Source organism: Haliotis rubra, unplaced genomic scaffold (genome assembly GCF_003918875.1).
Source record: "Haliotis rubra isolate DU_JTF1 unplaced genomic scaffold, ASM391887v1 Scf63, whole genome shotgun sequence".
Taxonomy (NCBI): Eukaryota; Metazoa; Mollusca; class Gastropoda; order Lepetellida; family Haliotidae; genus Haliotis; species Haliotis rubra.
The window spans coordinates 2,508,799-2,531,054 of NW_025767335.1; the positions used below are offsets into that span (position 1 = coordinate 2,508,799).

Here is a 22,256-nt window from a genome sequence, read left to right on the forward strand (position 1 = left end):
GTTAAACACTCAGAAACAGGTAGGGTGCAGACAAACCTATGACCACAATCAGTCAAATCTTGGATTCGAACTCATGACACACCAAACGGTATGCAATTCTGCATATTGAATATCAACACCCTAGATTGCTCTCTGTTCATGAACAGGTTGAGGATACAATCATTTCAATTGTCTGGGTATTCAACTCTCAGCCCAAGCACTGCCATAAACATGAACTTGTCCTTGCCACAGAATAGGCAAAGCCTTGTGTAAGGCAGGATATGAGATATCCAGTACGAGGGTATGTCCCCAGGTTTTGAGCCTGGGCATCCTCGATAACTCCAGGGTATTCGTTCCGATAAGGTCCCTATCGGGTATTGGAGAGAGATGGAGAACCCTGGGCTGCATTGATGATATTTGCTAATCACTTTTCAACGTAATCCACACACCTGTGTCAAGAAACCTTTATCATACTGCAGGTGTATGGTTTTCACCTATATTTTGAAATACTAATATTTCCAATTGTCTTAAAGATATCTCCAATAGAGATAATTATAGGCACCTAGTCGTCATCACACACAGCCAGCGATCTAACCCACAGGCCCTCATGTCTTTGCGAGGATTAAAGATTAAAAGAGAAAAATTGAGATGACCCCCGACTTTAATAAATAATGATTTATTGTACTGTGAAGTGTACTTTAAGTTTGGGGTCATCTCAATTTTTCTCTTTTAATCTTTAATCCTCGCAAAGACATGAGGGCCTGCGATCTAACCCTATCAGCCACGGCGTCAGTCACGCACAATGTTTGTGATCGGCTGTCCGACTTCCATTTTGTGGAAGCCATAGTGGGTTAGATTGCTGACTTTGTCTGCTGGCGATTAGGTGCCAGACTTAGTGTGTGTGGGTTCGAATCCTGGAACAAAAATACTAGAATATGTACATTTGCTGAGAAACTGTAATTCCAAATATAAAATATTTTACATTTGACCACTTTCTGTGTGGCATTGTGTATTCAATACCCAGTAACCCAATCCATATGTCATTGTTATAAAATGTAGCGTTACAAGGTCGTCTTTCTTCAAGCTATTTAGCGATGTGTATGCAAATATAGATTGGATGAGGATGATGCCTGTAACTAAGTGGAACAAGAATTGTAAATCATTTTGTTAATCTAGGAAAGATTAATGTTTATTTCTCATGACAGTATACATATGCCAAAGTGAAGTCAGATATGATCTAGTTATCTTGGATTGCTAGTGAAGAAAGCTTGAAAGGACAATCTGGATGTTTAGTATTACATTCGTCATTGAGCGCCTGTCAGTTGTTGCAGCAGCACATTGACACTTTCCTTTCACAGATGAACTCTGTCTTTTTAATACAATCATAATCATTCCAGTTATACTCAAAGTTCTTGTAGAGCGTTAGACAATGCTGCTGTGGCGAGACGTTGTTAGGTTGCCCAGGACGCCAATTTGTGTAGTTTAGGGGAGAGCCCCCCTCCCACACAAACTTCCCTTCCTTGATCAGATCAGTGGCACCCAGCCAGTAGCCTGTAGAGCCTGGAAAAGAGATTTGTGTATCTCGTACTGTTGGTCAGAGGTGTGTGTGTGTGTGTGTGTGTGTGTGTGTGTGTGTGTGCGTGCGTGTGCGTGTGCGTGTGCGTGCGTGTGTGTGTGCGTGTGTGCGTGCGTGTGCGTGCTTGCGTGTTGTTTCAGGGGATACTAATCAGATGTAAACATTTGCTCCCATGACTCCGACCCCCCACCCCGCACCGCCACACCTCCCAAAAAGAGTCAAGAAAGAACAAGATTGTGTATTGGAACGTAGGGTGGAACGTAGGGGACATGCTGACATGGTTGTATGCAAATAATGAAGGAATTGGCCACACATTACAACCTGTGGTGAAACAGGATAGTAAATGTTCTGGCCACCAACGCTCATGGAGAAGATAGGACAGGAAATTTCAAAGTTGACAATTTTGCGTAACACAGTAACGTTTTATGAAACAAAAGGTGTCAGCATGTTGTCTCTGTAGTACTGTCCAGTGACGCTTCTTTTCACAATGTGGAGTAGGATTCACACATTGTACCCATGTGGGGAATCAAACCCGGGTCTTCAGCGTGTATGAGCGAACGCTTTATCCACTGGGATACCCCCACCGCCTCTTGAAATATGTACGTTGAAATGAAGACACTGTGTGACAGCTGTTTCTGTGTGGTCCTGTATAATGTAATGAGTTTTTGAATGCTACAAATAAGGCATGGTGAGTTTTGGAACACTACAAATAACACACGGTGAGTTTTGGAACACTACAAGTAATACATGGTGGGTTTTTGAACACTACAAATAATACATGGTGAGGTTTTGAACACTACAAATAATACATGGTGAGGTTTTGAACACTACAAATACCACATGGTGAGTTTTTGAACACTACAAATAATACATGGTGAGTTTTTGAACACTACAAATAATACATGGCGAGGTTTTTGAACACTACAAATAACACTTGGTGAGTTTTAATACAGCAACGTGAATAAAACAAGATGAGTGTTGCCTATGGTGTGTAGAAGATTATGACGACGGTTTTCATATTGCTACCATTAATGCAACTCCATTTGGAAATAAATTCAGAGGTCACCCTTTTCTTCATTTGCACGGCTTCTCAGGTAGTCGGCCTCATCTTTGCTGGTTACCCTGGCCAGGTGACTCCCAAAGAACTGGCAGTAGGACTGGAGAGAGAACACCGAATGTTTGATTGTTTGGTTGTTGTTGTTGCCACACTCAGCAATGTTCCAGCTATATGATGGCGATCTGTCAATATCTGAGTTTGGACCAGACAATCCATTGATCAACAACATGTACAATCTACGCAAATAACATACGTTCATATGTGTCAACCAAGCCTGCGAGCCTTACCACTCGATCCCGTTAGTTGCCTCTTACATGCATGGGTTGCTGAAGACCAATTCTAACCCGGAAGTGATATCAAAGAAAGTATTACAAAGTGTGGGGTGGTGGGGTAGCCTTGTGGTTAAAGCGTTCACTCGTCACGTCGAAGGCCCGAGTTCGATTCCCCACATGGGTACAATGCGTGAAGCCCATTTCTGGTGTCCCCCGTCGTGATATTGATGGAATTTTGCTAAAAGCGGCGTAAAACCATACTCACTCACGCACAGGATGTATGATGTACTGATTGGTCGTTGTTGTCGGGTCTTACCGGCTGTGTGAGATAGGAAGAAGTGTAACAGATATTTCAACATGCTTGGTGATATCGACATGTACAGAAAATCTACAATGTTTAGTGATTTCGACATGCTCAGAAAATCAAACATGCCCAGTGGTTTCAACAATCTTAGTGATTCTAAAATGCTTATAGATTTCAGCATGCTCAGAGGTATCAACATGCTTAAGATATCAACATGCTTAAGTATTTCAACATTCTCAGAAAATCCAGCGATTTCAACATGCTTAGTGATTCCAAAATGTTTAGTAATTTCAACATGCTTAGTGATTCCAAAATGTTTATTTATTTCAACATGCTTAATGATTTCAACATGCTCAGACAATCCAGCGATTTCAACATATTAAAGGAGATTCCAAAATGTTTAGGAATTTTAACATGCTTAATGATTTCAACAATGTTAGTGATTCCAAAATGCTTATTTATTTCAACATGCTTAGTGATTTCAAAGTGATTTGTGAGTGAAACATTTTTGGAGATTCGAATATGCTTGGTGATACCGTATTGTATAGCTGGTTCAGCGTGGTAGTATATACAATAGCGGTACGAGATCAATTCCAAGAAAAGACTCTGTAAAGCTTTATTTATGAAATAAAGCTTTTGTCAGGCCCTTATCTCTCTCCGCTAGTGTGTATACCACTGTTTGAATCCCCAGTTAACTTCCTGGTCACTATGACCGCGAACCAACACTTCCTGGTTACGTCACACTATTGGGATTACTCGACAAGGTAAGTGTTAAATATTTTGCTTGGGGGGTAACATTGTGCCGTGGGGTATGATCAATAAATCCTCTCTGACGAAACCTCTCGGCGGCCCATCTTTCAAGTAGTACAAGTTCGGCTCGTCGTCTTTGATGTCCACTTTATCTATGTTGTATGTTTTGACCGACCATGTCGGGTCGGTGGCCCGTTTCCTAGTGTCTCCTTCATGTTCTCCCGGCTGATAGAGGTATCTCACGAGAACCCGGTCGGGTATCTGTTTCTCCTTCCCACGTGATGGTGCAGCCGTCACTGATTTCAGTTTGATAGCGTCGGCCGGTTTCTTGCCGGTGAGCTGAGTTATTTCGTGGTTGATAGCCGACACCACTTGAGGTAGCCGCGCTACCCATTCAGTCGATTGTCTCCCCTGGGTTGGCCATCTCTCTTGCATACTGATGCCCGAATAAGCGTTCGGCCAAAGTCCTATTGAATCTCTCGACTATGGCTTGGCTGCGATGAGTCTCGGCCGCGCCACGCCTGACTTGGACGCCATGCTTGGTTAGCAGTTGTGACATGGCACCCATGAACTCCCATCCGGGATCCACTTGCAGCTCTGTGGGCCATGTCAGCGGCCTGCGCTTGTATATGAGTTCGAATCCGCGGGCTACCTGGGCCGAGTCTTTCGCGGTTAAGGGTTCGGTTTCTTTGTAGCGGCTGGCCACGTCCACGACGGTTTGGGCATACTTGTAACTCTTATCGCGGGGTAGGAACAGTAGGTCGGCCTGGTGGACGCTATTGGGCACGGCAATGTCGAACTTTCTTCTAGGCACGTAGCGTGGTGCCGGTAGGTAGATCTGCCACAGGGCTTGTTTTTCCAGCCATGCTTTGGCCTCGTCCGGGGATACTGTCGCCATTTTGGCGAGCTTGTGTATGGCACTCGCTCCTTTCCAGTACCCATGCAGGCTGTAGTAAATAGCCTCAAACTTTCTCTGGTTCCGTGACATCGTATACATACGGCTATGTCTTTGGTTCAGTTTTTCTCAGGCCGTGACAGCGTGCGTGTTGATTCCATCGCCCGGCTATCCAGCGCCAGTGTCCATCGGCGACAGGGACGTCTTGTTTATCGTCAGTCCGTATATCCTGTGCCCTTCGCTTCTCAGCATGTTCACCTGATGCTTGAAGGTGCGGGTCCTGAACTGGGCCTCCTTGAACCTGGCGTGTTTGATGTGTTGTTTCACCATGTACTTCTTGACACCCTTCGCTTTCCGGATCTTGCTATTGTCGGCTTTCAGGATGGAGTACATCTTGGGCCTCAAGCCTATGTACTCCTCTATGGGCATGCCAGCACACTCGTCCTTCATCTTACCAAGGACCTTTTTGTTAACTGTGCTGTGTATGGCATGGTCCTTGGGGTAGTCACTGGTGTCGTACCTGTTCATGTGCTTCTTCATGTCCTCGTACACGTTTTCGGTTCGAATCTCCATCAGCAGGGAGTCCTTGTCTGTGTACAGCACCTCGCACGTACTGCTTCTTGAGCTCGTTGTAGTAGAAGTCGTACATCAGGTGCTTGGAGAGGTCGAGGATGCTCATCCCAACATAGACGGGTCGGTTGAACTTGATGTGGCTTTTCCTCATGTGCAGGGCCACCAGATCGTCGGTGAATATCTTGCTCCGGTTGAATGCCGAGCTGGCTATCAGTTTCCTGAGCTTGTCTTCCCCTTTCGACCCGGACCAGCTTCAGGGTCGCAGCGTTTCCTCAGGTTCTCCATCGTCTTACTGAACACCGAGTTGTTCATGAGCTTCTACAGGTTCTTCGAAGTCACTGGTGGCCAGCTTTTCGCAGGTCCGTGGTTCATTCTGATGTAGGCCAGGCGGTAGCCGTTTGCAGTGACTTCGTGTAATGCTGCTGGGTATTCCAAGTCAACTTCGAGTATGTAACCTGCCCCGAATCCGGGTGTATGCTCATGACGTCTATCTCCAGGCACCCACCGAAACCCCCGGCTCATGGCCCAACCGTACAGGTTGTTGGCGTTGAGATAGAGGAGAGTAGTGTACCCTCGTCACCCTAGCGCCTTTTCAAAATGGCGCCACATCCGGTCCCCATGGGCGCCGCCATCTTGGATCCGGTCACTTCCGGTCAGGGAGATCACTCGGGTTCGGTTCCGGTTCCGGTGTAATGCGCCGCATGGCGATGACGTCACGTCGGTTCCGGTGGAGTGCTTGTAGCGTGAGGATGGCGTCATCTCCCCAAGATGGCTGGACGCGTTTCAAGATGGCGGGCCGCGTTTCAAGATGGCGGACGCGTTTCAAGATGGCGGGCCGCGATCCAAGATGGCAGAACGGGCGAGCTGCGGGACGGGGACGGAGAGGGGAAAGGAGAGAGAGGGAGGGACGGAGGGAGGAGAGGGGTGAGGCGGACGATGGCATGGCTAGACAAGTGTGTGTGTGTGTGTGGTTAAAAGCTTTTGGATGTAGCATTCTTTCGGCGAGGTGGGTGGCCCTGAAAAGGGCCGTTGAGGTATGAAGTGGGTGAGAGATCACCGAGGTATCTATTGTGGTGATGGTGGTGCACTGGAGGCAGTGCTGCTGGAATCGTCCATGGGTTCGACAAACTCCAAGATGCGTTGAAGTAGAGAGTACATGGTGTCTATGCGATCTTGAACGAGGAGGACCTTGTCATGGAGTAGAGCCAGTAGATGTTGGCTTTCAAGTTTACTCACTTTCTTTGGAGGTTCACTTGACTGGTGGGTGGGAGCCGGTCGTTTCTGGGCCTTGTTAGAGCAGTTCATACTCTTATGGTCCTCTTTACCACAGTGACGACAGGGATGTGGACAGTCGTAACTGAGATGACCTTCGTTTTTTCCACAGTTGTAGCAGGTGTTGTTATCGTGCTTGTTGTTGTCCTTGGTCTTCTTGGGACATACGTAATGGCGATGACCTTGAGCACCACACTCGGTACAGGACACCTTGGGACAGTGTAGATAACTGTGGTCATCTGTTTTGCACAGCCGCAACGGAAGGAGGCGGAGGCGGAGACGTCTGCATGCTTCTAGTTTCAGTGAGCAACTGATGGGGAGAGCTGGAAAACCTCGACTTTATATAGCTGGGGTTGATGACGCCACTTTGACGCATCTGGTTCGCACCGGTTGCATCGGTTCGCACCACTCTCATCCTGACTCAACAGGTCGATAGGCTAGTGTGACGTCATGGGGTATGGCATCATTCCTATAAATAACAAATGAAGCTCATGGTGTGCATTGCAACGCTTTAGGACACCCTATTGTGACGTCATAGGGTGACGTGACCTTTATAAACCGAGACTCAAGCGTGGGTCTTACCAGTTCTCACCATGCCCGCCACCACGAATGAACGAGGATGAACTTGAAGAGGAGCCTGTGCTCTTACCAGTTGGAGCGGACGACCCAAAACAACCAAGAAATTCGGACTGATACTCAGCTGGCTACAACCTGAAGTTCAATCCAGTTTGGCTGCAGCGTCAACAGCCTGAAGACCTCTCCGTCGTGCTCAGAGAACAGTTTGATGCAGTGTTAGCAGATTTGAGGGACGATGTGGGTGGTCAGGATGGTGATCGCGTGGGGATTAACCCTGGAACACTCCAGCCCTGGATACACCCATCCAGATCACGCGTTCGCGTGGATGGGTGACCTGCAGGGGGAACACATCATGGCCGAAGCGGAAAAAAGTACAACAAAGCAACCTACGACTTATATATCGATGACACCATGGACATTTTCTTACTGCATGTAGAGGATCCTGATCGTACGTCGGTGAGGGGCAACGGCCGCCAAGGCACCTCATTGGCTTAAACGCGCCTTCCTGGAAAAGAAACAATGCATCGTATAAATCAAGAATGAGGATCAACTCTGCTTTGCCCGCGTCCTGGTCGTGGCAAGTCACCATGCACACCAACCCGATCCTGTGTCCAAAGAATGGACTGAAGGAATGGAAATACCTGTGTGACCATCGTAAACCAGCGCGGTTTGAAAGCGCTAAGGGCTTGTTTAGATCAACTCAAGATCCCTGAAGGGCCTTGGCGCACAGGACGTGCCACGTGGGAGTTGTTCAGCCAACGTTTGGCACCTTACTATCAGCTCAAAGTCTGCTCCCAAGATGTCATGAATCGACTCCTGTACAAGAGTGAAGTGCCTCAACCCACCAAGATCCTTCACTTGTATCATCACCATCAGCATTACGATGTCATTACATCCATGCCTGCCTTCACAGGTCGTGTCTATTACTGTGAAACTTGTGACCAAGGATACGACCACGCTGAAGATCATCGCTGCACCCGAGAATTTCAATGCCACTGGTGCCAATGTCTTGGATACTGTGGCGACGTGGACAATGAAGGACTCTCCTGTCTCCAATGTGGCGGGTGGTTCCGAAACCCTACCTGCTTTCAACGCCATCAGACGGCCTCCGCCAAGCATCCCAGCACCTGTTCCACCATCCACACGTGTCATCGATGTCTGGCCAAAGTCAACGTGAGAAAAATCCAGGGCATGGCCAACCACCAGTGTGGCACGAATCGTGACTGTAAGATCTGCAAAGAACCCTTGAAACCCAACCACCAGTGTTACATGTCCGTCATCGAACCACGAAACAAAATGAAGATGGTGAAAACAAGGATGAAGACAAAGAACGACAACAGCGTCAGTTCATCTTCTACGACTTTGAATGAACTCAAGATCAAGGAACTCATGTTCCCCAAACTTGTGTGTGGTGCATCTGGGATGTGGAAATTGTATTTCCGAGGCCTCGGATCAACTGTGCGAAAAGTGTCCCTGGCGTAAAGAAGGAGAAGGGCCTAGCCGCATCAAAGTGTTTCGGGGATCTACGACCTTTGAAGGACATGGGCGACTGGCTGATGCGTTTGGCGGAAAAAAAAAAGAGAAGCAGAAGAAGAAACGTAAGGCATCCCAGCAGCAGCCGTCAGCCTGTGCCTCGAAACAACCCAAACTGTCATCACCAGAACCCGATGATGATGCAGAACAACAAGACGACGACAAAGAACAAGACGATGGAAGACGACATTTCCCCTACCATTGATGATGACGACGTTTGGGTCATTGCTCACAACTACCGTGGGTATGATGGACACTTGCTCCAACAGTACTTCCATCAACATCTCGTGAAAGCACCCCAGGTCACACTTCGAGGGAATCACATCTTGCAGATGACCGTGGGACGCCTTGTTTTCAAGGATTCACTCCACTTCCTCACGATGGCTCTGAAGCAGTTTCCAAAACGTTTGCATTGACGGAACTCAAGAAAGGCTACTTCCCTCACTTCTTCAACACCGAAGCTCACCAAGGCTATGTGGGTCCTTATCCTCCCGTGTCTACTTTACGATCCTGAGAGCATGTTTTCTGCCGAACGTAAAGCTTTCTTGGCCTGGTACGATGCACGGGTGGCTGAAGGGACTGTCTTTGATCTGGATGAAGAATTGTTGACCTACTGTCAGAGTGATGTGGACATTTTGCGTCGAGGCTGTGCTGCATTCCGCAACATATTCATCCAACAGAACAACGTGGACCCTTTCTATGAAGCAGTGACTCTACCCATGGCTTGCATGCTCACCTTCCGAAAACAGTTTTTGGAACCCCGCACCATTGCCATCCTACCTACTCAAGGTTATCACCCCCAGCGTCGCTACTCGCTTCAGTGTCTCCACTGGCTCAACTGGGTCATGCATCAACACCCTGGGGTCCACATTCAACATGCTCGGAATGGTGGAGAAGTAGGCTTTGACTGTGCTGACGGTAGTCGCTACATGGTGGATGGCTACGACGCCAAGACACGCACCGTGTACGAATACTTGGGCTGTTTCTGGCATGGATGTACTCGCTGTTACAAGACGGGCCGATGTGAACCCCACGGACCTTGGGTACAACCCTTGGGAATGATACCATCATACCATGTACCGACTGGGTGTGTTACGCCAACATCCCGACATCGACCAAGTGGTGACCCTCTGGGAATGTGATTTTCTGAAACAACAGAAAGACAATGGTGACCTGAGAGCCTTCCTGACCCCACTGCAAGGACCCCATGCCTACATGCCTGACCCGTTGATCCCAGAGATGCTTTCTTTGGAGGTCGCACCAACGCCACCAAACTGTACTCACGGCCAAGGAAGATGAAGAAATCAAATATGTGGACGTTTGCTCGCTGTACCCCTACATCTGCAAGTATGGTACTTTTTCCGCGGGGACATCCCGAGATCAAAGATCATCCTCCCGTGTCTGACTTGTTTGAGCTCCACGGTCTGATCCAGTGCCGAGTCTTGCCACCCACCGACCTCTATCCTGTTCTTCCTTACCGTGTCCAGGGTAAGTTGTTATTTCCTCTGTGCCGTACGTGTGCTGAAGAGCAGTTGGATGCTTCCTGCCCCCATGGGGATGAAGACCGGCATGGATCGGTACCTACGTCAGCAAGGAGCTTTAGTTTGCTGTTGAAAAGTGTGGCTATCAGGTGCTTCACATCTTTGAGGCTTGGCACTTTGACACGCTCGCCACCTACGACCCTGACACTCAAGAAGGAGGACTGTTTGCCAAGCATGTGAACAATTTCTTCAAGATCAAGCAAGAGGCCAGTGGATACCCCGAAGGTTGTCCAGACCCAGACGCTTACATCAACGAGATACAGCAAAAAGAGGGAGCCACCTTGGATCCTGCTCACATTCAAGAAAAACCCAGGACTACGTGCCTTAGCCAAAGCCTGCCTGAACAATCACTGGGGCAAGTTTGGTCAACGCTGGGTTTGACAAGACGGAATATATCAGTTCCCCTGAGAGGTACTTTGCCCTCCTCCAGGATGAGCGCTGTGTGGTGAAAAACATTAACATCATCAATGAAGATCTCATCTGTGTCACTCGCAAACCTCAGACAGAATTTCACGACCCCACCCAGCCCACAATGTGGCCATTGCAGCCTTGGTGACATCACAAGCCCGTCTCAAGTTGTATTCTTATTTGCAACCCTTGGATCGACGTGTCCTCTATTTTGATACGGACAGTATCATCTACATTCACCATCCACTAAGCTACAATCCTCCCCTGGGAGATACCTTTGGGGAGCTGACTGATGAACTAGGAGGGGGCAACAGCATTCAAACCTTTGTCTCAGCAGGACCCAAGAATTATGGCTACAAGCTGCGTCATCCTCAATCTGACGGCAGTGTGGGCATCAGCAAGGTCCGGGATTTACTTTAAATCACAGGGCGAGCCAACATGTCAACTTTGACAGCATGAAGAACCTCGCCTGTCAGAGGGATCAAGCCAACATCACGGTCCCGCACTCCGCACCGCATCATTCGCGGAGGACTTCGTCAGGGCAACGTGTTGTTGTCCAAGGACACCACCAAAACCTATCGCTTTGTCTACACACCAAACGCCGAGTGCAGTACGACCCACAAGGCGTCCCCAGGGAAACTCTCCCCTATGGCTATAAAGAGTGAACACATCCCTCCCATGGACTTTTGATGCAGACATGCTCTGATCTATTGATGTTTAACCCATAAAATGTGATTGCCTTGTTCATCTGTTGCTCTATCATTCAATAAAATGTGATTGTATTGCACTCTTGTGTTATGTTGTCTCTCTCTTCAGGGCCAGACCTGGTGGAGTCCATGGTCTCCCCTCAACCCTGTTCTTAGACTCAGACCTGGTGGAGGCCATGGTCACGCTTTACCATGTCATAGGTACTGTCACAAAGAGAAGGAGAGCAGAGTGGCGAGTGGAAGCGTGCTGGGTTCATAACCCAGAGGCCCGTGGATCGAAACCATGCTCTGCTCTGTAGACGCATTTTACAGTGGCTTGACAACCAAACACTTGAACGCCCTACGCATAACAGGATCCCCTGCTGCGCGACCCCTCTACCAAGGTTCCTTTGCCCCAGATCACTTTGCCACCACCGTGCTGTGTGAACAGCAGGAGGGACATTATCCTTAAGCCTACATTGTCAACACGGACCCCAGCCATCTCCCAGGACAACACTGGGTGTGCGTATCGCCCAGCACCAGGTGCCATGGACTACTTTGACAGTTATGGACTCCATCCCTACCAACAGCATCCAGACTTTTCGGAATGTCTTGACCTTCGCCGGATGGCTCCAACAACAGTGGAATGGTCAGTCACTTCAACCCTGGTTCAGTGCCTCTTGTGGGATGTACTGTTTGTATGTACTGGCTCATCGTGCCCGTGGATGGTCTTTTGACGAAGTGATGGAACAGTTTGATCCCTATGATACCCTCGTCAATGAAGAACGTGTAAGACGTTGGTTTCAACCCACACGCCTGACAGACAACAACGCTGGCCATGATCCACACCCCTGCCAAAGGACACAACCTTATCGTTCTGATGTGATGATGTTACAGTTCTGATGTTACAGTTCATACCGTTTGTAAACAAAAGATCAGGGACGCCCCTAATCCTGTCTCTTTTGTCAAAGTGTTCTTGTTAGCGGGGGAAATAAAACGTTTGAAAAATGTCAACCTAGTGTTGTTGTTGTTGTTGCCATTGAAATGAACGCTTCTTTTTTGAGAGATGGATGGCCCTGAAAAGGGCCGTTTTTTAGAGTGTACCCCTCACTCCAAGGGACCAGAGTTGGCACCTACATTGGCAGGGATGAATGGCCATCTTTGTTTTATGGGGCACTTGCTCCCATGAGTTAAACGCCTGATATAAGTGTCCTTTAACACTGTCTTACAGTAGACACATTGAAAGGTACCATTGTACACAATGGAGCCATTGGCGTAGACGGGCAGGCAGCCATGGCATTGCTGACACTGCCATGCCGGTAAGGGTGGTGATGCTGTCTCCAAGGACATGAGTTCCAGATCCCAGTTTTCTCCAGACATGATTGCTGGTTGTAACACTGCTTCGGTCATCCCTCTCATCATATATAGTGAGAGCTCAGCCAATCCAAGGCCATGGGGCGCTTTACCACCTCACGGTGACGTCATCGGTTCTACGTCATTACCCTCACGCGCGACCATGACGTCATGGATACCACGTCATCGACGACACATCATCGCTGTCTCGTCGCCCATATATAAACTCCAGCATGGGTCAGTGAGGGCTATCTTGATGCAACATGGATACAAGAAAAGTGGAAGTCATGCGACCGCGCCTTACCGGAAAAATTGTGGTAGACGGCAATGCTTGCGGTGCAGCCCTACCTTACAAGGGAAGGCTGGCATCAAAATGGAAGAGGCAACAACAACACCTACAGAACCGGTACCAACAACGGCAACAGAAGCAGCGGCAGCCCCACCACCACCTACAACAGGAGACACGGTAGCGCCACCACCACCAACAATGGCAGCGAAAACATTACCAAAATGGTCATCAAAATGGCGACTGATTATCTGCCCTACCTGTTTTAAAGCGTATCCCTCGAATCACTTTGATGTCGTCCCAGGAGCTGACTTCTACATATGCCTCTACTGTGGGGAAGGCATCATCAAGAGAGGGCAACAGCAGCACGATGATGTGTGCCCCGGAAAATTTATTTTTCGGGGTCTCCATCTCCTCTGTGAATGCTAACCTGCCTGGTTCACATACCAACGGCCCTTTTCAGGGCCACCCACCTTGCTCGAAAGATTGCTACATCCAAAAGCTTTTAACCACACACACACACACACACACACACACTTGTCTAGCCACGCCATCGTCCGCCTCACCCCTCTCCCTCCCTCCTCCCTCCCTCCCTCCCTCCCCTCCTCTCCTTCCCCTCCCTCTCCGTCCCGTCCGCCGCTCGCCCGTTCCGCCATCTTGAAACTCGTCCGCCATCTTGGATCGCGTCCGCCATCTTGGATCGCGTCCGCCATCTTGAAACGCGTCCGCCATCTTGGGGAGATGACGTCATCCTCACGCGCGCGCACCCACCGGAACCGGACGTGACGTCATCGCCACGCGTGCGCACACACCGGAACCGGAACCGGAACCCGAGTGATCTCCCCTGACCGGAAGTGACCGGATCCAGGATGGCGGCGCCCATGGGGACCGGATGTGCCGCCATCTTGAAAACGACGCCAGGGTGACGAGGTACACTACTACTGAGGAGATGATTGGTGGGCTTGCTAGAGTCGTAGTCCCTTAACATACTTATTGTTGGCTCTCGCTGCATCCGATTGGCAGCCATGGAGATCCCCCCTCGCAATCCTTTCCTGATGAATAGGTGCATGTTGTAATCGGTAAGGAGTCCAAGCTTAACTCTGGTCTTTTTCAGCAAGGCATCCCAAGAGAGACCGGGGCTGGTGTAGTACCACGCGGGGTCGAGTTGATACTGCTTGAAACACGTCTTTCTGAACGTCTCGAACACGTCAGCCAGCAGGAGTACGTCCGTTCTCAAGTACAGGTCGTGGTAATCACGCAGGTTCCTGCAGCCCAGTTTCTCCCACACATTCTGGGCGTGGTCGTAATTGCACTGGGTGATGGCCGAGTTGGCGAACTTGGCCCAGCTGTCCATGTACTCGTAGGTGTAAACACCCTTCATCATCAGCAGGGGCTGAGTCTCGGTGTCGGTGTATCGATCGGTGATGGGGAAGGTATCGTTGGCCTTGACCAAACTGTCGAGAGACGACAGCAGGAACTGAACTGAGTCTATGAACCTCAGGCTGTTCAGGGAGAAGGAGATGTATCTCTCCATGTTGTTGGGGATGCACGTCAGGTTGCCGTCGACCCTTGCGATGGCCTGCATGATCAAGTGAGAGTCGTACCCTCTCAAGTTGTGGAAGATCAGGGGGATGTTGATTGTCTTGGGGTTGATTCTGAGCTTGAGGTTGCATGTGCTGTGAGCGGCGCCTCTGTACTCACCGGTGATGTGACAGTGATCTCTCACCGAATCACCGTTCAGCGGGCCGTCGCACACGTGGCATACGTGAGTGCTGTCGTGAGCTCGCCGGTCAGCTTGGGTGATACGCAGGGGAACCACAACCTCTTCCTGATGGTTTTTCTTCGTGCTGCAAGCACTTTAGAAACTTTTCAGCCGCGTCGGGACCCCTGTACACCACGGGAGCATTCGTTTCCCCATTGCATCGGACGACCACGTATCCGAACCCACAGGCCTCGTGCTCTTGCATTTTGTACGTGTTGGGAGCCGGCCCGATGTCAACGGGTTTAACGAGGGCTTCGAAGTCGTCGTAGATGATGTAAGGCACGGACATCTGGTTCTTGTGGTTGTCAAATTTTAGGATATTGTCGCCTTCCTTGGGCATGTCGATTCGTATGGCCGTCTGCCCACGCCTAGGCAATCCTCCTGGTGTGATTCCAGCAGGTCGGCCCGGTGAAGCCGTGCAGGCACCGCTCACAAAAAATATGTTTTTCCCTCACATTTTGATTGGTCGCGTGCGTGAAGCTTTCCAGGTATTCCCGTATCTGCTGAAGACTGGTGTCGATGGACTCATCTATCGTCTCGGGCTGAGTCGCGACTTTTGTTTACCTCGGAATTAAGGCTGAACGTACTCAATAGCACCGTGCGTCTGCTGTTTATCAAAGCTGCACATCTTTACCGTTATTTAAAACTTGAGGCTTCCCAGGTCGTTCAGTTCCTCATTAACTTTGGCAGTCATCAGGAGGCTTGACGTCGCCGATGTCTATGTTCTTATCTACATGCATGCGCCAGCCTCTCAGGTAGTTACCTAGAAGCACGTTCAGTGCGCACAAACTGTAGATCAACGACTCTGTGCTGATGGAACAGTTCGACGAGCTCGGGTTTCCCCATACGGGAATGCTTTGAGTTTGAGTTGTTTCACCGTGAGTCGTTGTACGTGTGTGTGTGCAACAGTGCGACTAGCCCGGCTTTCCTCATACGGGAATAACCCCCAGCCCCAGCCTCTGGTTTGGAGTCTGAGTTGTTTCACCGTTGGAGGGGGTTGAATGTCTAGTAAGCTAAACAGCTGGGGTTTCCCTCAATCGAGAGTACTCCACTACACCTCGTTCTCTCGCAATATGCTTGAGCTCGGACAGTAGGCATTGTTATACCAAGGTGTATACAATCTCTAATTGGGTCACCAGCAAGGGAGGTAACTCCTCCAACCTTAACTAAAAAATAAAGGAGGCGCCATAAAATCCTTAGTGGAACTTTGCTGTGAGCGGGTGGAGGGCTGGTGCTAGTAGGGCTACTTCAGCGTCGTAATCGGCTATGCTTAGGTAGACCGTTTTGATTCTGCACTCAACCCGCTCTGAACCTTGGGGGAAGCGTTCCAGGTATTCTTGTATGTTTTGTAATGAGGTGTTGAGGTACTTATCTAGCTCAGGTTGAGTCGTGATTTCTCGCCCACCTGTGATGGGGAAAGTATACCTAACGCCACCCTTAGCCCATGCCACTTGCATGAAATTGGAAGCGTCCCAGGTCATTCAGTTCCTCTTCGAGTATACCGGTGATCAGAGCATTGATGCCGGTCATGGGTATGCTTTCAGCTTTCCAGCTTTTCAGGTAACCTTCGGGGTTATGGTACGCACGAATGCAGGCATTATTATACCTAGGTGTACAGTCTCTAATTAGGCCTCCATTTTAAGGAGGCGCCTACGTTCGTTTATGTAGTCCTTTTCCTCTCGTAGATAAGCTGGTGCGCGGACTACGTTTGCCCCGTGGGCTTTACATAAGCAGTAGTTGCATTTAACCCCTCGATACCGCACGGAGCACGTGTAGTTCGCGAAAACACCTCCTGTGAAACAACAGTAGTACCTCGGTCCTGCATCTCCTACCGCAGAGGTCTTGGTCTTCCCCATAAGCACGCACTGGCATCGATACGGGGCAGGTCTCATTGTATACTCATATGTGTACCTAGTTTAATTGCTTTTGCGATTAACGCAGTCGCTGCTAGGCCTATCATGACGAAGGCTAGTTCTCGGTCCTTTGCCCCGGCTGGGTGCGTAGTCCTGGGAGAGTGTGGGTTCCTCGATTGGTTCGAGCTGTTTGCCGGTTAGCAGGTAGTGTTTTTTCGCGGCATCGTCGAAGTCCTTGAACGTTCGAACGGCATGGCTTGAGTTGTTCGTTAATGTAATCGAGCCTCTGCATACGTTTCTTCGCGTTCCAGGACGTTGACTAATGCCCCCGACCATCATAGCGATCGTAGCCATCCTATATATGCCTATATTTACTTCAAAAATATTCCCCGATATGATCCCCTTGCTTCACGAGGATGTCCTTGGTGGCCATCGCCATACCCAGGTTCATGATGAGCATGCTTGGTAGTCGGTTGTTTGAGGACCATCTTGGTCAACAGAGTGTATCCTACGGCTAGGGCCGGCGACCACAGTGGCGTGGTATGCTTCGTTAACGAACGTTTTCCCTCAGACATGATATATATGATATAGAAACATATATTTAATTACAACATAATATGGGGGTTGACCTCTACTTGTTTCTGTGGGGGTGTGGTTGGCTTTGGGGATTTACGTAGCATGAAAACCGCGGCAACCGCAGCAGTTGCACCTACAACCCACAGAGTATAGTTACTGTGGCGCTCAGCCAAACCACCTTTTCTACCAGCGGCGACTCTCTTAGGGTTCTTCTGCTTAGTGACTTGTGCCGGGGCCTCCTGTGTCGGGGCCGGGGTCGGGGTTTCCACCTCTTCCAAGAGCAAGGGATCAACATCGTCAGCGTTCTGACTGCATTGGGCTTCATCATATCGACACTGGTTGTATCGCTGACGGGTGGAGGTACACCAACACCCCCAAGTGGTGGCGACGCCAGAGACTGGGTTAGAAGACACCTGGAAACTCGGGGAGGCCCTGGCTAAACTTCGCGGGTAAGGTCGCCGGGTCCTGCCCGCATCCTGGGTAGCATCGTTCGTGGCTGCTGAGCATGCTGGCTAAAACATGCCACGTGGCTCCGGCAAAACCTGTGGGCAGCCATCGTTGTGGCTGGGCTGGTGTATGTCACGGCTGAAGGAATTTTTAATCAAATGAGGGTAACCGCGTTGGATGGCACTCGGTAGATCAACTGGAGCATTAATAGCATCCCTCGACGTTAGCCACGAACTGTTTCTGAGCATCGTGAAGCAGTCCGGCACTCCACGATGCTGGAACAGCGCTATCCGCACTCCACCAGCGCCCTCCGCGACGAAATCCACAAAACGCCCACACGTGTCCACGTTCGAATCGAATTGTTCAATCTGGTGACACCGCACGAAACTCCGCGTGGTAAACCCATCTTTTCGACGACCCCGGAGTAGCGGGTGGACTGTATCCTTTACAACTTACAAACAGCATTTACAAATGCGCGTTGAAGTCCCCTCCGGTAGAACCCTAGGTGATATAGTCGATATATCAAGAGCGGCCCTCAACACTCGGCTCGACCTAGTCCGCAGCTGTTGTCGGTGATGATAGAGGGTCGGTATACCCATCGTTCGGCGGCAAACTGCTCGACCTAGAAGACGTCGAGAGCACGACCGTCGCCCGAAACAAGCCGTATACCCTCGTCTTCACCGACAACGACAAGTGGGTGTTGTTACCCTCTCACTACTGGTTTCTCAACATTAGGCACGGCTCTCGCCATACGTGTTCATGGAGAACAAAGACAACTAGCTAAACAAAGTCGTGAACAACGGAACCCTGCTCGTGGCTTACGTCCCGACGCAGAGGCGTAGTGTAGTCATCAGCCCACTCTCCAATATGGCAGCCCACATGCTGTCGAGCAAGCCCGGGACGCAAAACGTGGGGTTGCAGGTGGTGTCTGAATTCGAAGGCGTGGTCAACATCCTGGAGAGTCTACCAGCGAACTCCACGCTGGTCATCCAAGTCTACCTAGGTGAACCATCGCAGCGCGAAGTGGAAGTTGTGAAGGGGATCAAACTATCACGTTTGCACTGTTTACGTGCGGGTGGGTGTCGACTCCCACACCAGTCTGCAGGGGGTCACTGTGACCGTGGAAGACACGATATCACTCACCAAGATCTTCCTACCCGACAACATACACCTCATGGGGGTGAGGTGCACCCCTGAGAAGTTATCAGAAAAACAGTTGGAAACTATCTTGTAATAATAATATAGCAATGACCAGTCATCGCCCCAACATCACACTCGGGGACCTAGGAGACACAGAGGGATTCGATCAGTACGGCGAGGAATACACCTTATACGTCCTACACTTGAAAGACAACGTGTATAGGCGGGTGTCCCTGGCAGACATTAAAGAACCCGAATGGTTGAGCAACATGACCCTCACCACACCTTACGTCTCATTTGACAAGGATGGTTATATCACCGAAATTAAGAACAACGGTATCTTGCTCGGGGTTTTCACCACGGCCCCTCAGAGTCTAAGAGTTTCCCAAACACTACATCGCCCGGGCTACATGTTAGATACAGCCAGTGGTGCACCTTTATCATTCAACTTATACGCTGACCTACCATATTCTATGATGATGTCCCCAGGCTCCACACTCATCATAGAAGTCTTTGTCAAAGGCGGCATTGATGAGTCTGGATGGGGGGTTAGGGTTAGCGCCTTTTTACCTTTACCACAATAGATTTGTCAGATTCATATCCATTTTGGCCTCCCTTGTCGTATCGTGATATAACTGAGCTCGGACCCCTCACTGGGGGTGTGCCCTTAATAACACACCCCCTTGAAGTATAAAACAAACGTCACCTATTGACCTCCTTTATTATCCTACCCAAGAGGCTAGGCCTTATCAGCTTTCAAATATACATTGATCGACTATTAAATGAAGACCAATTAAAAACCCCGTTGGTTAGTATAAAACAGTCGTAGAAGAAGTAGCGAAGACCCTGGAAACTATAGATGGGTTCCGCTTGAGGCAGTTATGCGACGCAAAACGCCAACTAGAACAAGACCGCGACAGACGGGCAGCGTTATACAAGAAGTACCATAGAGCTTTCAATGTTGTGGACAGGGCTGATACCGCCCTTATGACAACCAGCATGGGACTAGGGGCGGTAGGTGTTGGGTTGTTGACCACCATCGTGGCCGCACCCATAGTGCTAGGCATCGAGATAACAGCTGGGGTGTCAGGGTTGGTGGGGATGGTGTTTAAGTTTGTATCCCGCAGACTGCAAGGTAAAGCATTGAAACACAACGAGATCAGGGTTCTAGCTGAAGCAAAGCTGAACACGGTAAGTGACCACGGCCCTCACTGACAACAAGATCTTGGAGGAGGAGTTTCGTTTGGTCCTCTCTGAGCTCACCAAGTACCACGAGATGAAACAAGAGATTCGAACCAAGTCTCGTAAGATTGCCGTCAGCGAAGCCGAGAAAAAAAAGTACGTAGAACAAGGGGTACAACAAGCCCAACAAGCTTTCATCACGAAGACCAAAGAGCTCATAGGCGATTCACATTAAACTTTTTCGTCGAGGTCAACATGATATAGGGCGATCACAATAGTGTCACGTGATCAGGAAAGTGTTGGTTCGCGGTCATAGTGACCAGGAAGTTAACTGGGGATTCAAACAGTGGTATACACACTAGCGGAGAGAGATAAGGGCCTGACAAAAGCTTTATTTCATAAATAAAGCTTTACAGAGTCTTTTCTTGGAATTGATCTCGTACCGCTATTGTATATACTACCAGCGTACACCAGTGACGTCTATAAGGTTTAAGATTCCAGCTCAGTAAAGCCGGATGCTTACGTGTCGTGAAGTTTCTGTCTAAATACAACAGTTACATACTTACTCTTGCCTCAGCAAATGATCCCGTTATGTTGGAGAACCAATAGCAAGAAGATCCGTGCTCAAGAAATCCCCTAGGACACCGAGTCGTATCTGCAAAACAATTCAGCAGACTAAATATTCATCTGTTGGTTATTGGACGTTTGTACAATTCCACATTCAGCTATAGGGAACTCCAGTACTGAAGCAAAGGGGAGCACGTTAAAACATACATGTATCTGCTCAGTGGCAGTGGCGTCTTGTTAACACACTTACAATCCATAAAAGTGGAAACTTTAACACAACACAACGATTAACGGATTCAAAGTCAGACCTCTTACATTTTCACTGGTAAGTGATTGAGTAAGTGGGTATGGTTTTACGCCGCTTGTAGCAATATTCCAGCAATATCAAGGCGGGGAACACAAGAAATGGGCTTCACACATTGTACCCATGTGGGGAATCGAACCAGGGTCTTCGGCGTGACGAGCGAACGCTTTAAGCACTGGGCTACCCCACCGCCCCTCATTGTTAATACACAAATGTAAGAACAGACATGTAACTATGACACCATCGTTTCAAAATAGCAGTACTTCCTGGCAAATTTCTAACTAAGATCTATAGATTTAAAGAAAATATGTCCTGAAATGTGAATGAATTTTATTTGGACAATAGTATTCAAGCAATAATACGGCCGAGGACATGAACATGTAAATGTCAAGCGAAGAAAAAAATCAGGAAATACAGACCATATGTGCTTTGACAGCCATATTGAAATCGGACTTTTTTAACAAACTCAAATTTAATTCAGAAATATGACGTTTCAACGGTCCAGTGTTATTTGACAGATCCCGGACAAGAGGCTCACATAGTAAGATGAACTAAACTTGAAATATTATGATGAAAATATTTACCTTCAGCAACAGTTACTGATGCAAGTGCGCACAGTGAGACGAACACCAGTCTGAGACTCATACTGCAGGGAGACAATGCTGCTTGTGGCCACTGGTGTGTCAACGTAGCACTCGAAGTCGCCGCGTTTGGCTTTGGACACAATAAGCAGCTTTTATGTATCCCAACATGGTCGTTGATTGCCAATGTTGAACAGACAATGAAATACTACCTAAATTTCCTGAAGGGAAATACGGTTGTGACTCAGGAGCCACATATAGGTCCATTTCCAGTCAAGATGTGGCGCTGTTTTAGTTCCCTGTCAGACATTGCATGTGACTAATCGTTCGATTCATAACAATTTAATATTTGAGTAAACAGACAATAAAAGATCGTTTTGAATAACTTAATTCGGGCTTGGTAGGGCTACCCATTTAGTGGGGCCGAGTACCCCTTTAAAGATATTATAAGCCAGACAAGTAACGGTATCCTGTCACACCTATGACACACGTGGCAAACACATGTCCATAAACTAGCTATTGTAGTGGTATTTGGTTTTGTCTCTCAATAGGCAACACAGGAGGAACAACGCGTCAGTTAGTCATGTTCCAGACTTTTTAAATCACGACCCCTCGTCTTTAAGATCTTATGTATATCCATCTCCACTATTAAACAGGGGATATTCAATACACAGGTGTCACCACAATTGATCATTTGTGTCTTCTGATTTTTGTTTCTTTAGATAAATAGTTTAACAGTGTAACAGACTGACTAAGATTTGCATTAGTCCTTGAACGTCAAGG

The 22,256-nt window shown here is 48.7% G+C and overlaps 1 protein-coding gene across 1 annotated transcript; it reads right to left on the reverse strand.

The window, feature by feature from the left end:
• Positions 1-1,137: 1,137 nt before the first annotated feature.
• Positions 1,138-21,641, reverse strand: LOC124256551 (perlucin-like). The gene is made up of 4 exons (XM_046690535.1): positions 21,477-21,641; positions 20,588-20,676; positions 2,622-2,712; positions 1,138-1,539 (listed from the first exon to the last, which is right to left on the reverse strand). Exons 1-4 carry the CDS (start codon positions 21,535-21,537, stop codon positions 1,298-1,300), a joined length of 483 nt encoding a protein of 160 aa, XP_046546491.1. The 5' UTR covers positions 21,538-21,641; the 3' UTR covers positions 1,138-1,297.
• Positions 21,642-22,256: the final 615 nt, after the last annotated feature.